Source organism: Mytilus californianus, unplaced genomic scaffold, assembly GCF_021869535.1.
Source record: "Mytilus californianus isolate M0D057914Y unplaced genomic scaffold, xbMytCali1.0.p SCAF_3, whole genome shotgun sequence".
Classification (NCBI taxonomy): Eukaryota; Metazoa; Mollusca; class Bivalvia; order Mytilida; family Mytilidae; genus Mytilus; species Mytilus californianus.
Window position 1 is genome coordinate 59,585,860 of NW_026262679.1, and position 13,947 is coordinate 59,599,806.

General features: G+C 32.2%; 1 protein-coding gene across 6 annotated transcripts in view; it reads right to left on the reverse strand.

Annotated features, from left to right (window-relative positions):
* Positions 1-3,708: 3,708 nt before the first annotated feature.
* LOC127733084 (caspase-7-like) overlaps positions 3,709-13,947 on the reverse strand; it is a 32,609-nt gene continuing 22,370 nt past the window's right edge. For 4 of the 6 annotated variants that reach the window (XM_052242369.1, XM_052242372.1, XM_052242373.1 and 1 more), the window contains 2 exons: positions 10,698-10,872; positions 9,829-10,282 (listed from right to left, as the gene is read on the reverse strand). In XM_052242369.1, coding sequence (XP_052098329.1) covers positions 10,038-10,282; positions 10,698-10,872 — 420 coding nt within the window. In that variant the 3' untranslated portion in view covers positions 9,829-10,037. Of the gene's footprint in view, positions 4,165-4,523; positions 4,699-9,828; positions 10,283-10,697; positions 10,873-13,947 lie in introns of those variants that run through there. The other 2 variants (XM_052242370.1, XM_052242371.1) reach the window with 2 other exon arrangements.

Below are 13,947 nucleotides of genomic sequence, written 5' to 3' on the forward strand. Positions count from 1 at the left end.
AAAAAAATCGAAAAGACAAACAATAGTTTAAAAAACACAACATAGATAACTAAAAACTGAGCAACATGAATCATATCAAAACCCGTAGTTGATCTTAGGTGTTCCAGAAGGGTAAGCAGGCCGTGAACTTATGTGGCACCTGTAGTGTTGCTCATGTACAATGTTAGTATCGATTCGTTGATGTGTATTTAGTGACGACAGAATCGAGGAAAAGAGGGCGAGGTTATGGCTACGACAATTGGAACATATTCTTCGTCATCTGTGAAACAGATATTTCTTAACCGTTAACCAACTCATGTACCTTTTTTAGGAGGGATGACTTCAACTTTACCACTTGCAACCTTTGGTTTGTTTGCTTCCTTGTTAGCAGTTTTGTTATTTTCAAATGTCTACTGATTGTAAACGGAACTATGTATTGTCATTACAGTCGTATGTGTTAGGCATATTAGTTGAACTAGATAGTATTTTCAGTGTCGTATGTCTAATGACTGTTCGTGAAATATAACCAATGCATCTGCATTTTATGTTTACAATTCATTTGTATTGGTACCGTCAAACAAATCCTTTTTTTTTTTCTTATATTGTTTCCAACAGATGTTTAATCTTTGTAAAGCGTGGTAAACGAACACACTCACACGTAACACACATAAATGGCATTTATTTTGTGAATATCAAGGAAGGACGATAGTGTTCATCTTGGTAAAATTTAAAAAAGATATATTTTCTTTTTATAACGTTTAATTCTAAAAATTGTTCAGCTCCTTTTCTCATAAGGAGATAATGATTGATTACAAATAAAAGAAAACTAACCATAAAGACTCGAGGAAAAAAAATAAACAAATATGGGTCACCATACAGGCTTCAACAATGAGCAAAACCCATAGTAAGCTCTAAAAGGCCCCATTATATCTTCATATTATATTGTATTCTTAGTATTACAAGAGAAAAAAAAATAACTTTAATAAACCAGAAAAACACGCACCTATATCGCATATAGTTGAAAAGATGAAACTGTGTACAATAAAAAAAAAAGTGTGGTCGCAAAAATCAAGAATGGCCACATTTTTGTGAAATTGATTTCAAGAGTCAAACCTTAGATATATAATGAATTATATATTATGAGAAATAATTATAAATATATGAGAAAAACTGATGGAATTTTCTGAGATATATTCATTAAAATGCTACAAAAACGATTGTATCACAACAATGTATTGCAATAGATGCCAAAACGACAAGTTTGACTATTCGCATGAAGAGCTGTCATTTCAAAAATTTTCCATTTATGACAAAATATAGATGTGACCTTGACTTTTAAAACCGATTAGCTTTTAAATTGTTAATATTTTTCAGCACAACGTTTATTGAAATCATTTTCTAATCCGTATTTCACCAGTTTCACAATATTTTTAACCAAAATGTAGGCACTATAAGTCTACAGATCAGTTGATTAAACCCCCCTCCCCCTCCCCCCCCCCCCCCCCCCCCCCAAAAAAAAAAATTGTCATTTGAAGCGAAAGTGAGGTGTGATTCGCTTTGTTTTACCTATTGGTTCAGTTTAAAATAGAATCAGTTTTATGCCATGGGCATTTTCTTGTAGGGATTATTCTAATGAAAATGTGTTGTCATACCTAATTGTTAAAGACGTTATTGATTAGAAACTCGATTTTCTAACGTTGTAATTTGATTTTCGGTCAAGGCAATTTTTTAGTTTGTCTTTGAAGAGCCACATACACCAGCTCTGGTTGTTATTAAAAGGTAATAGACAGTAAAAATGCTATGAAAGTTACACTGAGAAATAATATAAAAAGATCTTAGCTAGACGTCATATTTTTTGTAATCGTTTGGGGATATACTCTGTGTATTAGCACTGCACCACGCTTCACTTCCTTAACACGTGCAAAGTTTGGTGCAAGACAGATTTTGTTCAGAACAAAAATAAACCTTTTGAGGACAAAGATTTTGTAAAACTTGCAAGTATTCGGAACACATTAGCGCCTTGAAAAAGACAAGCATCCTTCCCAGCCTGAGTCTAAATCAGACTGTTGTGTTGGCTGTGCTACATGTGAAGAAGTCCAAATACTGGTCTGCAACGAAACTCTTATGACATGTTGCAGGGAAGTTGATTTGCATAGGTACACTTTGAGCTAGCTGGCATCTTTATGTTTAGCTTTCCTAACCATAAGTTTATTAAGATCAGCGTGATGAAATTTATGGTCATAGAGCCTTGCAAAAAATGTTCTATTGACATCATCATATTTTTCAATGTCATCGTCTGAAATGTGGTCTAAATCACTAGTACTGAAGTCAACATCTTTTTGCCTTAATTTTTGTAAACAGTTTTTGTCCCTATTCCAAACATTGACGATGAGGTGCAACATCGGGTAAAACATAATTAGCTGATGAAATTGGCACATTACGGGGCTACACATAATACACATCCCTAATGTACAGTTGATCTAAGACGTGTTTGGTTATTTAGTGTAGCCCTTTTCGTATTTATGGTCTCAAACGTTATATATTTTTGCCTTCAGAATTTGTGTTCTCGAGCGTACCCGTTGAGGATTATTCATGTTGTGCACACGGAGATCATATCTTCAGTTACTAACTTAGATAATGGTTTGTAAAATCAAAGTATTTCAGCGTTCTGAATTAGCACCCTAGAATGTGCTTTTCTGGATTTTCTGTCTTAGTAAAAAATATTTTCAAAAGCAAACGATATGTAAATGTTTCTCGCTGCATTGAAGACCCATTGGTGGCCTTCGGCTGTTGTCTGCTCTATGATCGGGTTGTTGTCTCTTTGACAAAAAGTTAAAGATTGATAATATTTTTTTTGAGATGAAGTCTACGGGTCGCCAAGAATAAAAATAAGCATGAAATTCCAAATTCATTTTTCTGAAAGTGCTGAAAAAATCTGGTCGGCAAATCTGTAAACTGATAAAATAAAGAATACTGGCCTAAAAACATCATATTCATTTCCGAATATGTAGTAGACAAAAAACAGATATGATGATAAATTTGAGGAACTTGAAAGCTCAACATTAAATGACAAATAATGCTATTTCTATCCAAGCCTGCAAACAAATAAAGAGACAGATTATTCGAAATCTGCATAGTTGGCATGCGAGCAGCAATATCGCGTCATCTTACCAGTCCACCATTTAATCGTAAATGTTAACTTGATGAACGATAACTCATACATGACGTCTAATCATGTAAAAACCTTAAACAAAGATGTTATGGTGCACAAAAAATCATGTAGCTGAAGGCGACATACAGCGGTAGTAATCAAGTGTTTTTTTTTTAACACGGATACACCAGTTACAATTCAAAATAAAGTTTTCTGGGACTTGATGTTAAATTTTGGTAGACGAGGACAGGAGGGGCTAAAGAGCTTGAAAAAGTCATCTTTCGGTAAACTCACAGATGAAAAGGGTAACACTTACTACACAATGACCTATAACGAGGCCAATAAAACACACCACAAAGTAGATTCAGACAAGAGGTCCGTGTGTATTAAAAATGAGAAGATATTAACTGCCCAGTTGCAAGCTTGAATTTCTATTTATCTAAATTAATCAGTCCTAAATGTAATGCATTGTTTCAGCAGCCATTGCTTTATCCAAAACCAAAATATTGGTATGCTTATAAAGCAATTTGGAAAAAAACTAAATGAGAATGTAAAGATATGTTTCCGGAAATAACAAATAAGTGTATCAAAGCACTTTATTTGACTAAAAACATATTAAAAAGAGTAATTAAATCTGTTATCTGCCTTTGAAAGATTAAAAAGAACTGCAACTGAAAAAACAGAAGAAAAGCAAAGTACATATTAAAAACATGTCTGCAAGAAAACACTTAGTTTTTTTTTATCGAGTTGGAATAATAGTTCATATAAAAGTACCCCCAACACAACGAAATTACTTTGGTTTCAGATATAAGTCTTTGGTTAGCATATATAGATGACGGCTGCGGATTTTGTCTTATCATATTCTTTGACACTTTCAGACTTTGCTACTAATTCTCGAGCCATTTTCCCACATACTCTGGTTAAAATCTGAAGAAAATCTTGTTCGTAGTTGGTATCTAATAATTTCTCAAATACGTGAAACAGACAGTACATGAGCCATCCTCCTTTACTTGGATCGGATATACCCAGTCTGCCTGTAAACAAATAATATATACAAAAATAGTAGATGTACATAAAAGCATGTAAATAAATTAGTGGGTACCCGAAGGGTCAAAACCAGCTATAAAATTCGCGGTGAAATCAACTTTAGTATCAAAAGTAAATATTTGATGACAAAATATGTGTAGCTATCTGACAAATACAACATAAACAAGTGAATCGACTATCATATTTTTGTCAGAAATGTGTCTTTATGCTTGGCACAGACTTTGCTTTTTGCAAAGATTACGCGTGATATGGGCACATTATGTAATCATGTTTAATAATATAAACTATGTTTGACATGGTGTTCATAAAAGATTAACATTAGTAAATTTTTACTTGCTATACATACCAGAGGAACAGGTAAACATAACCAAAAAATCCTCATCACATGGTATTTGGAAAACAGATTCTTCGTTCATATTCTCTGTAGATGAAACTGCATTGCATTTTGCAGATTTATCTTGAATATCAAATCCTTTGTCAATATCACTAGTCTTTGAAACACCACCAACACATCGACATGCCTATGAAAAAAAAATTTAGGAGGAAGATTTAATTCATTGTTGTCGCTATCTATGGTTAAAATGTTTAAGAAATTGACTGGTCGCAAAAGGGAAAAGGGAAAAGCTGAGCCTACCAGAATAATCAAAGAACATTTTTTTAATACACTTCTTTAGGGTTAAGTCCATAATAAGTAATAACATGACAATCTTGTTTATTATTCCTTCCGACGACATTATTTCTAATGATGGATATTTAAAGAAAACGCATAATATCTAAAAATTTAGAAAAGAATACTAAGAAAAATGGGTAAAAAATTCTACTCTACGTTCACAATTTACCTAATAAGATCTATAAAAATACAATTCATTAGACTGCATCAGTTATATACTTTTGTATGTAAAATTTGTTCATCTAATATATTATGCTTGTAAATTCCATTTGCGAATTTAGAAGAGAGGAATGATTTACAAAATATTTTCAATCGACATCTCTTTACCCTATAAGTAGACGTACAATATACTTGTAGGGATATTCTATATATAAAAATAAATCATTTTCAGTTTGACATTTTTAACATCCAACTTGACAATTTTAAGTTCCAACTTGATTGTTCTCAGTTACTAATATGCAAAGTAGTATTTAAATTCCCTAGGAACAAAGTTCAGGACAACTATTTTTTATCTATATGGTTTACTTTGGCAGTTGCTAGTAAAACTAATGTTAAAATGTTTATGGTCATCAACATTTATATATAGTCTTTAACATATATCAATTCGGATGTTGGAGGTCCTTCGAGAAATTAAATATCATATACATATATTCGTTATATTCTATTAAAATTTAAAAACAAGCATTTTTGTTTAGGGGCCAGCTTTTCTCGCTGTGTTGAAGACCCATTGGTGACCTTCGGCTGTTTTCTGCGCTTCGGTCGGGTTGTTATCTCTATGACACATTCCCCATTTCCATTCTCAATTTTATTTGCATTGCACATGATCATGTTGTTCTCTGACTGTTAATGACGCCTTTATACTCAATCCATTGGATGTTGAATGTGAACTGATTGACATTTTAGTCTAATACATAATACACATCCCTAATGTACAGTTGATCTAAGACGTGTTTGGTTATTTAGTGTAGCCCTTTTCGTATTTATGGTCTCAAACGTTATATATTTTTGCCTTCAGAATTTGTGTTCTCGAGCGTACCCGTTGAGGATTATTCATGTTGTGCACACGGAAATCATATCTTCAGTTACTAACTTAGATAATGGTTTGTAAAATCAAAGTATTTCAGCGTTCTGAATTAGCACCCTAGAATGTGCTTTTCTGGATTTTCTGTCTTAGTAAAAAATATTTTCAAAAGCAAACGATATGTAAATGTTTCTCGCTGCATTGAAGACCCATTGGTGGCCTTCGGCTGTTGTCTGCTCTATGATCGGGTTGTTGTCTCTTTGACACATTCCCCATTTCCATTCTCAATTTTATATCAGCAGTATTTAGTCAAGAAGAGTCCGAAAGGAATTTCTTTAACGTTCAGTTTGCCAGAGGATGTATGAATCGTTGTTTTTGATTAATTTTCTTAATTCATCTTCTGAGATTTTCTGCATGGAAAAAGGCATGCTTTGTGTCGAATGATTACTGGATGTATAATAGCCTCGGTAAGATCAGCAGTGGTACCGACCCAGTGACAGTGAATAAAAAATCGATTTAAGATTAATTTGATATCTTAAAATGAACATGGATTGCGTATTCACAAAAACCTCTATCAAAAAATTTCACAGTAAAACTTATTCTCCCTTTTCTTGCATCACCATTCATTGTATTAGAACAATCTTACAGTCAACTGCCTTCTACGTGATAAGGTTGTTTTTGTTATTCATGCACTATTCCATGTATATATATATTCATACATTAATTTACTTGTAATCTTAAATAAACAAAATTTTACGACATACATATAAATGACAAAGGGAAACATGGTTAGAGGTTTTTGTTGTTAATGCATTCTATTCATGGAGAGATAATAACATTTTAGCATTTTATTATATCGTCTTCCGGGCCCATTTCCGTTATTTGCAGCATCTAGCAAACATTTTATTTCGAATTATCAACATGCATGTTAGACACAGTTTTAAAGACAAACAATCAGGCATGCTAGAAATTAATTGATTAACAATTGTTGGTTTAACAAAGAATAGCTCATGTACTCTAATCATGCTTATTTCATGTTGATAAAACATAGGTAATATTTTAGCAACATAAACAGACAAATCACGAAACTTAATGTCTTTTATAGTTTGTGTTTCTTTTGTGTTAGTTTAAAATTGACGTTAAAGTTTTATCAGAAAAACTAAATTTGTTCACTGAAGATTTAAAAAAAACCTTAAGTTATATATTATCTAGATCTATTTCAGATTTAGTTACACACATAATGTACAAACCGTACTCTGGTTGCATGGTAACTTGTATAACTTTAATAGCGGTCATACGATTTTGGATTGTATTAACAATAAAGACTTCATTCGTAGAACAATTGTTTACAATCACATATGACGTGCTTCTTTCGTTTTGTAAACAAAGCCATGCTCGAAAACCAATAAAATTTATTTGCACATGCGTATGTTGACTACTGCAGAAAAAATAGATTTTATCAAATTGGCATGCATTTAATATATGTTATTAACTTAAAACACTTTCAAACTCTTAAATGACGCACATTTTGTTACTAATAAATAAACAACGACTACAATGTGTTACAATTCGCAATTGACATAATTGACCTAGATACGGCAACGTTCATGTTGGCTTTTCAAAACTCCTCCCTCTGAAAAACATATTTCATGGCGTCTGCTTGTTTACAGACAAAATGGCATACGCACGGACAATACGATTGCAATTTGGGCTAAAAGTATATCACAGAGGACAACTTTATAAGATTATAGACCACCACAGACAAGAACACTCTGTAGTTCAATATGTGATTCAATCTTTGTCACCTGGACAGACCAACAGGGTATTTAGCCATGAAATTTACAATGCATCTGTCAATTCAATGTTTAATCGCCTAACAGAAGAAATCATATTCCAGTTTGAGCATGAGAGTTCACAATCAGATGATGAACTATCATCCATAACTTTGACTAAAGATGTACCAGAAGCAGTGTTAGAACCAAAACCATCCACAAAAAATCCAAGGTTCAAAGAAAAGCCAAGCAGAGAGCACATATATATGTTGTCTCAAGCTAGAGTTGAACAGACTACTAAGCAACAAAAAAGGAATGCGCCTTTTCAGGGGTAAATAAAATTCAAATACACAACAATATACTTAATAAAAGATTTTTAAAATAACAATATAAATAAGAAGATGTGGTATGAGTGCCAAACATGTAAATTGACAAGTGACATGTGGACACAAATCAAAATAAAACCATGATAAATACAAATACGGGATACTTAAATCCCATTCTAATCAATCAAATTCAACTTATTCATTTAAATGCTGTTAAAAGGAAAGTGAAGTACAGGTAACTAAGACTGTAGTACTGAAATGGCAAAATTGCTACATAAATAATAAAATGGATTGACGCTAACAGGGAATCGAACACCATTCTCATATTAAAAAAAGGCGTTAGTACCAATATACCACCAATGTTTCTAATCCATTTACAAATGCAACAAGATCGTCACTCAGTTTATATTTTCATCGTCACGGAAAAAAAACCCATATTTTATGAACTGACAATGTATGCATGTTGTGTGTATACTACAACTAGACTATTCAGAAAGCTCAACATGTTGATGAAAATTGTGAATTTCAGACAATGAGCCAATGACGTAATAAATTTGTTAATCTTAATCCTCTGATGACACAAAAAATGACATGAATCAAATTCCATGGAAACATATTGTTGACCTCATAAATAAGGTTTTACACATCTACTTTAGCTGCCAGTATGTAAATAACAAGACAATACTTAATAAACACTAAATTGTACTTGTACAATGTACATGTATGCCGGTGATGTTTAAGGGGAAGACAAAATTGCCACATTATTCACATTAATAAGACCATTATTTTCTAATTTATTAGCTTACGTATTTCCGACCTGAATATGTTTGTGTATAAGTATTTTAAGTTGACAAAGTTTGAAAGTCACTTGTACATGTATCAACCTAATATTGAGCGAACATTAATTTTGAAGAGACCATTCAAACTGCAAAATATTATGATACCAATATACGGTTAAAAAGTTAAAGATTGATAATATTTTTTTTGAGATGAAGTCCACGGGTCGCCAAGAATAAAAATAAGCATGAAATTCCAAATTCATTTTTCTGAAAGTGCTGAAAAAATCTGGTCGGCAAATCTGTAAACTGATAAAATAAAGAATACTGGCCTAAAAACATCATATTCATTTCCGAATATGTAGTAGACAAAAAACAGATATGATGATAAATTTGAGGAACTTGAAAGCTCAACATTAAATGACAAATAATGCTATTTCTATCCAAGCCTGCAAACAAATAAAGAGACAGACTATTCGAAATCTGCATAGTTGGCATGCGAGCAGCAATATCGCGTCATCTTACCAGTCCACCATTTAATCGTAAATGTTAACTTGATGAACGATAACTCATACATGACGTCTAATCATGTAAAAACCTTAAACAAAGATGTTATGGTGCACAAAAAATCATGTAGCTGAAGGCGACATACAGCGGTAGTAATCAAGTGTTTTTTTTTAACACGGATACACCAGTTACAATTCAAAATAAAGTTTTCTGGGACCTGATGTTAAATTTTGGTAGACGAGGACAGGAGGGGCTAAAGAGCTTGAAAAAGTCATCTTTCGGTAAACTCACAGATGAAAAGGGTAACACTTACTACACAATGACCTATAACGAGGCCAATAAAACACACCACAAAGTAGATTCAGACAAGAGGTCCGTGTGTATTAAAAATGAGAAGATATTAACTGTCCAGTTGCAAGCTTGAATTTCTATTTATCTAAATTAATCAGTCCTAAATGTAATGCATTGTTTCAGCAGCCATTGCTTTATCCAAAACCAAAATATTGGTATGCTTATAAAGCAATTTGGAAAAAAACTAAATGAGAATGTAAAGATATGTTTCCGGAAATAACAAATAAGTGTATCAAAGCACTTTATTTGACTAAAAACATATTAAAAAGAGTAATTAAATCTGTTATCTGCCTTTGAAAGATTAAAAAGAACTGCAACTGAAAAAACAGAAGAAAAGCAAAGTACATATTAAAAACATGTCTGCAAGAAAACACTAAGTTTTTTTTTTATCGAGTTGGAATAATAGTTCATATAAAAGTACCACCAACACAACGAAATTACTTTGGTTTCAGATATAAGTCTTTGGTTAGCATATGATAGATGACGGCTGCGGATTTTGTCTTATCATATTCTTTGACACTTTCAGACTTTGCTACTAATTCTCGAGCCATTTTCCCACATACTCTGGTTAAAATCTGAAGAAAATCTTGTTCGTAGTTGGTATCTAATAATTTCTCAAATACGTGAAACAGACAGTACATGAGCCATCCTCCTTTACTTGGATCGGATATACCCAGTCTGCCTGTAAACAAATAATATATACAAAAATAGTAGATGTACATAAAAGCATGTAAATAAATTAGTGGGTACCCGAAGGGTCAAAACCAGCTATAAAATTCGCAGTGAAATCAACTTTAGTATCAAAAGTAAATATTTGATGACAAAATATGTGTAGCTATCTGACAAATACAACATAAACAAGTGAATCGACTATCATATTTTTGTAAAACATAAATTAAACCAATTTTTGTAAAGATTGAAAAGTAAACTAATTTGATGTACAGAAATGTGTCTTTATGCTTGGCACAGACTTTGCTTTTTGCAAAGATTACGCGTGATATGGGCACATTATGTAATCATGTTTAATAATATAAACTATGTTTGACATGGTGTTCATAAAAGATTAACATTAGTAAATTTTTACTTGCTATACATACCAGAGGAACAGGTAAACATAACCAAAAAATCCTCATCACATGGTATTTGGAAAACAGATTCTTCGTTCATATTCTCTGTAGATGAAACTGCATTGCATTTTGCAGATTTATCTTGAATATCAAATCCTTTGTCAATATCACTAGTCTTTGAAACACCACCAACACATCGACATGCCTATGAAAAAAAAATTTAGGAGGAAGATTTAATTCATTGTTGTCGCTATCTATGGTTAAAATGTTTAAGAAATTGACTGGTCGCAAAAGGGAAAAGGGAAAAGCTGAGCCTACCAGAATAATCAAAGAACATTTTTTTAATACACTTCTTTAGGGTTAAGTCCATAATAAGTAATAACATGACAATCTTGTTTATTATTCCTTCCGACGATATTATTTCTAATGATGGATATTTAAAGAAAACGCATAATATCTAAAAATTTAGAATAGAATACTAAGAAAAATGGGTAAAAAATTCTACTCTACGTTCACAATTTACCTAATAAGATCTATAAAAATACAATTCAATAGACTGCATCAGTTATATACTTTTGTATGTAAAATTTGTTCATCTAATATATTATGCTTGTAAATTCCATTTGCGAATTTAGAAGAGAGGAATGATTTACAAAATATTTTCAATCGACATCTCTTTACCCTATAAGTAGACGTACAATATACTTGTAGGGATATTCTATATATAAAAATAAATCATTTTCAGTTTGACATTTTTAACATCCAACTTGACAATTTTAAGTTCCAACTTGATTGTTCTCAGTTACTAATATGCAAAGTAGTATTTAAATTCCCTAGGAACAAAGTTCAGGACAACTATTTTTTATCTATATGGTTTACTTTGGCAGTTGCTAGTAAAACTAATGTTAAAATGTTTATGGTCATCAACATTTATATATAGTCTTTAACATATATCAATTCGGATGTTGGAGGTCCTTCGAGAAATTAAATATCATATACATATATTCGTTATATTCTATTAAAATTTAAAAACAAGCATTTTTGTTTAGGGGCCAGCTTTTCTCGCTGTGTTGAAGACCCATTGGTGGCCTTCGGCTGTTTTCTGCGCTTCGGTCGGGTTGTTATCTCTATGACACATTCCCCATTTCCATTCTCAATTTTATTTGCATTGCACATGATCATGTTGTTCTCTGACTGTTAATGACGCCTTTATACTCAATCCATTGGATGTTGAATGTGAACTGATTGACATTTTAGTCTTAGACACATGCTTTTGTATTATTTGTTATTTGGCTTTGAACTAGCTCTCAGTATTTGCAAGTACTCTGAGATATGTAATTTGTGTTTTTTTGTGAGGGTTTTAATGTGCTTTGTATCGATCTGACGAGTTTAGCCCTTTCCATTGAGTTTTATAGTTTGTTCTTATGTTGTTCTGTTACACCACTGTCCCGGTTTAGGGGAGGGTTTGACGACAGCAAACATGTTAAATCCCGGCACTTTCTGTATGTGTCTGTCTCAAGTCAGGAGCCTGTAATGTCGAGGTTGTCGTTTGTTGTTATATATTATGTTTGTTTTTCGTGTATTGTTTTGTACATAATTCAGGCCGTGAGTTTTCTATAGTGTGAATTGTTTTACATTTGTCAATTCGGGGCCTTTTATAGCTTACTATGCGGTATTGGATTTGCTCATTGTTGAAGGCTGTAAAGTGACCTCTAGTCTTTAACTCCTATGTCATTTGGTCTCTGCTGGAGAGTTGTCTCATTGGCAATCATACCACATCTTCTTGTTTTTATATTTAACCAATTATTTAAAGTTTCTGAATAATTTTAATATCCTATCTGTATCTGTAATATTATGGAATATATGAATAGCCTATCATAAGCAATAAGTCTTATTAAACATTGAATTAGCTACATCAGTATAAACGTTTGAGACAAAAGTCCAATATATGAGCCTTGGGTTACACCCACATTCAATGTTCCAAGTGTTGACTCTGAATTTTTAGAAGAATGTTCTGTCTTTAGTTTTCTTTGTTGTGTTTTGTATACTGTCTTTTTGGTCTTTTTCTTTTTCCGAAATTAAATTAGTTTTTTTGAATAAAGGAAATAGGACGATAATTTTGAAAATAAGCTGTAGAATTCACCATTATCCAGAGGGGGCGGGCCCTTTCCTATAACATGGATATTTCGAAGTTCTCAGTGAACAGTTGTTCATATATGTCTATTTGCAATATAGTTTAACATTTGTTGGCGTATTTAATCTTTGACGAGTGCTTCAGCAAATTGCAGGATTCTTCCTCTGTTTTTTTTCATCAAAATATAAATCTAGACGTAAAATACCATCATCCGAAGAAGTAGATAAATTATAAAAAAAATAGAAATTAGCATATCTTCATATTATTGAACGCCACAGCTGTCTTATGTGGAACTCTGATATAACGTTATGTTGTTTTATTATTACTTGATGATATTTTGTCTTCACATAATATGGTTTTGACATTACGTAATGATGTTTTGATATAACTCAATATGGAATAGTCATTACTTAATGATATTTCGATATTACACGATATGGTTTCGTATTGACTTGATATAGTTATGTCATTACTTAATATGGTTTTGTCATTACTCAATGTGGTTTCACCATTATTTGATGTTGTTGTGTCATTAGGCAATGTGGTTGTAACATTACTTGATGTGTATGTGACGTAACGTTATGTATTTGTTTCATTAAATGATTTGGTTTTATTATTTCGTAATGATGATTTGCCAATTCTTTATATGGCTTTAACATTACGTAATGATGTTTCAAAATTTGACGATTTTACACTTCATGATGTGTTTGTTTCAGTATTTGATGTGGTCCTATCATTCTTTGATGTGGTTATCACATTACTTGATGAGGTAAAAACACGTGACCAATTTGGAAAAACTAGTTCTATTTTTAAATAGATTTCCATGTTTCATGTGCCTTGGATGAGTGTGGCCATCCATCGAGTTAGAGATTAAATAAAGGTTTGGGTTACTGTTCGAGTTAAACTTTGCGTTAGTCTTCGATTTCGAGTTAGAATTCAAGCCATTATTAGAATTAAAGTTCTAGTTAGCATTGAGTTTCGAGTTGAACTTCGAGTTTGAGTCACATTTAAAGGTAGAGTTCTAGTTACAATTCGACTTCAACTTTGAATTTGAGTCACCTTTTGAGGTAGAATTTGAGTTAGACTCGAATTTGAGTCTCATATAGATTACGATTTCGAGTTGAAATTCGAGTTATCTAATATGAG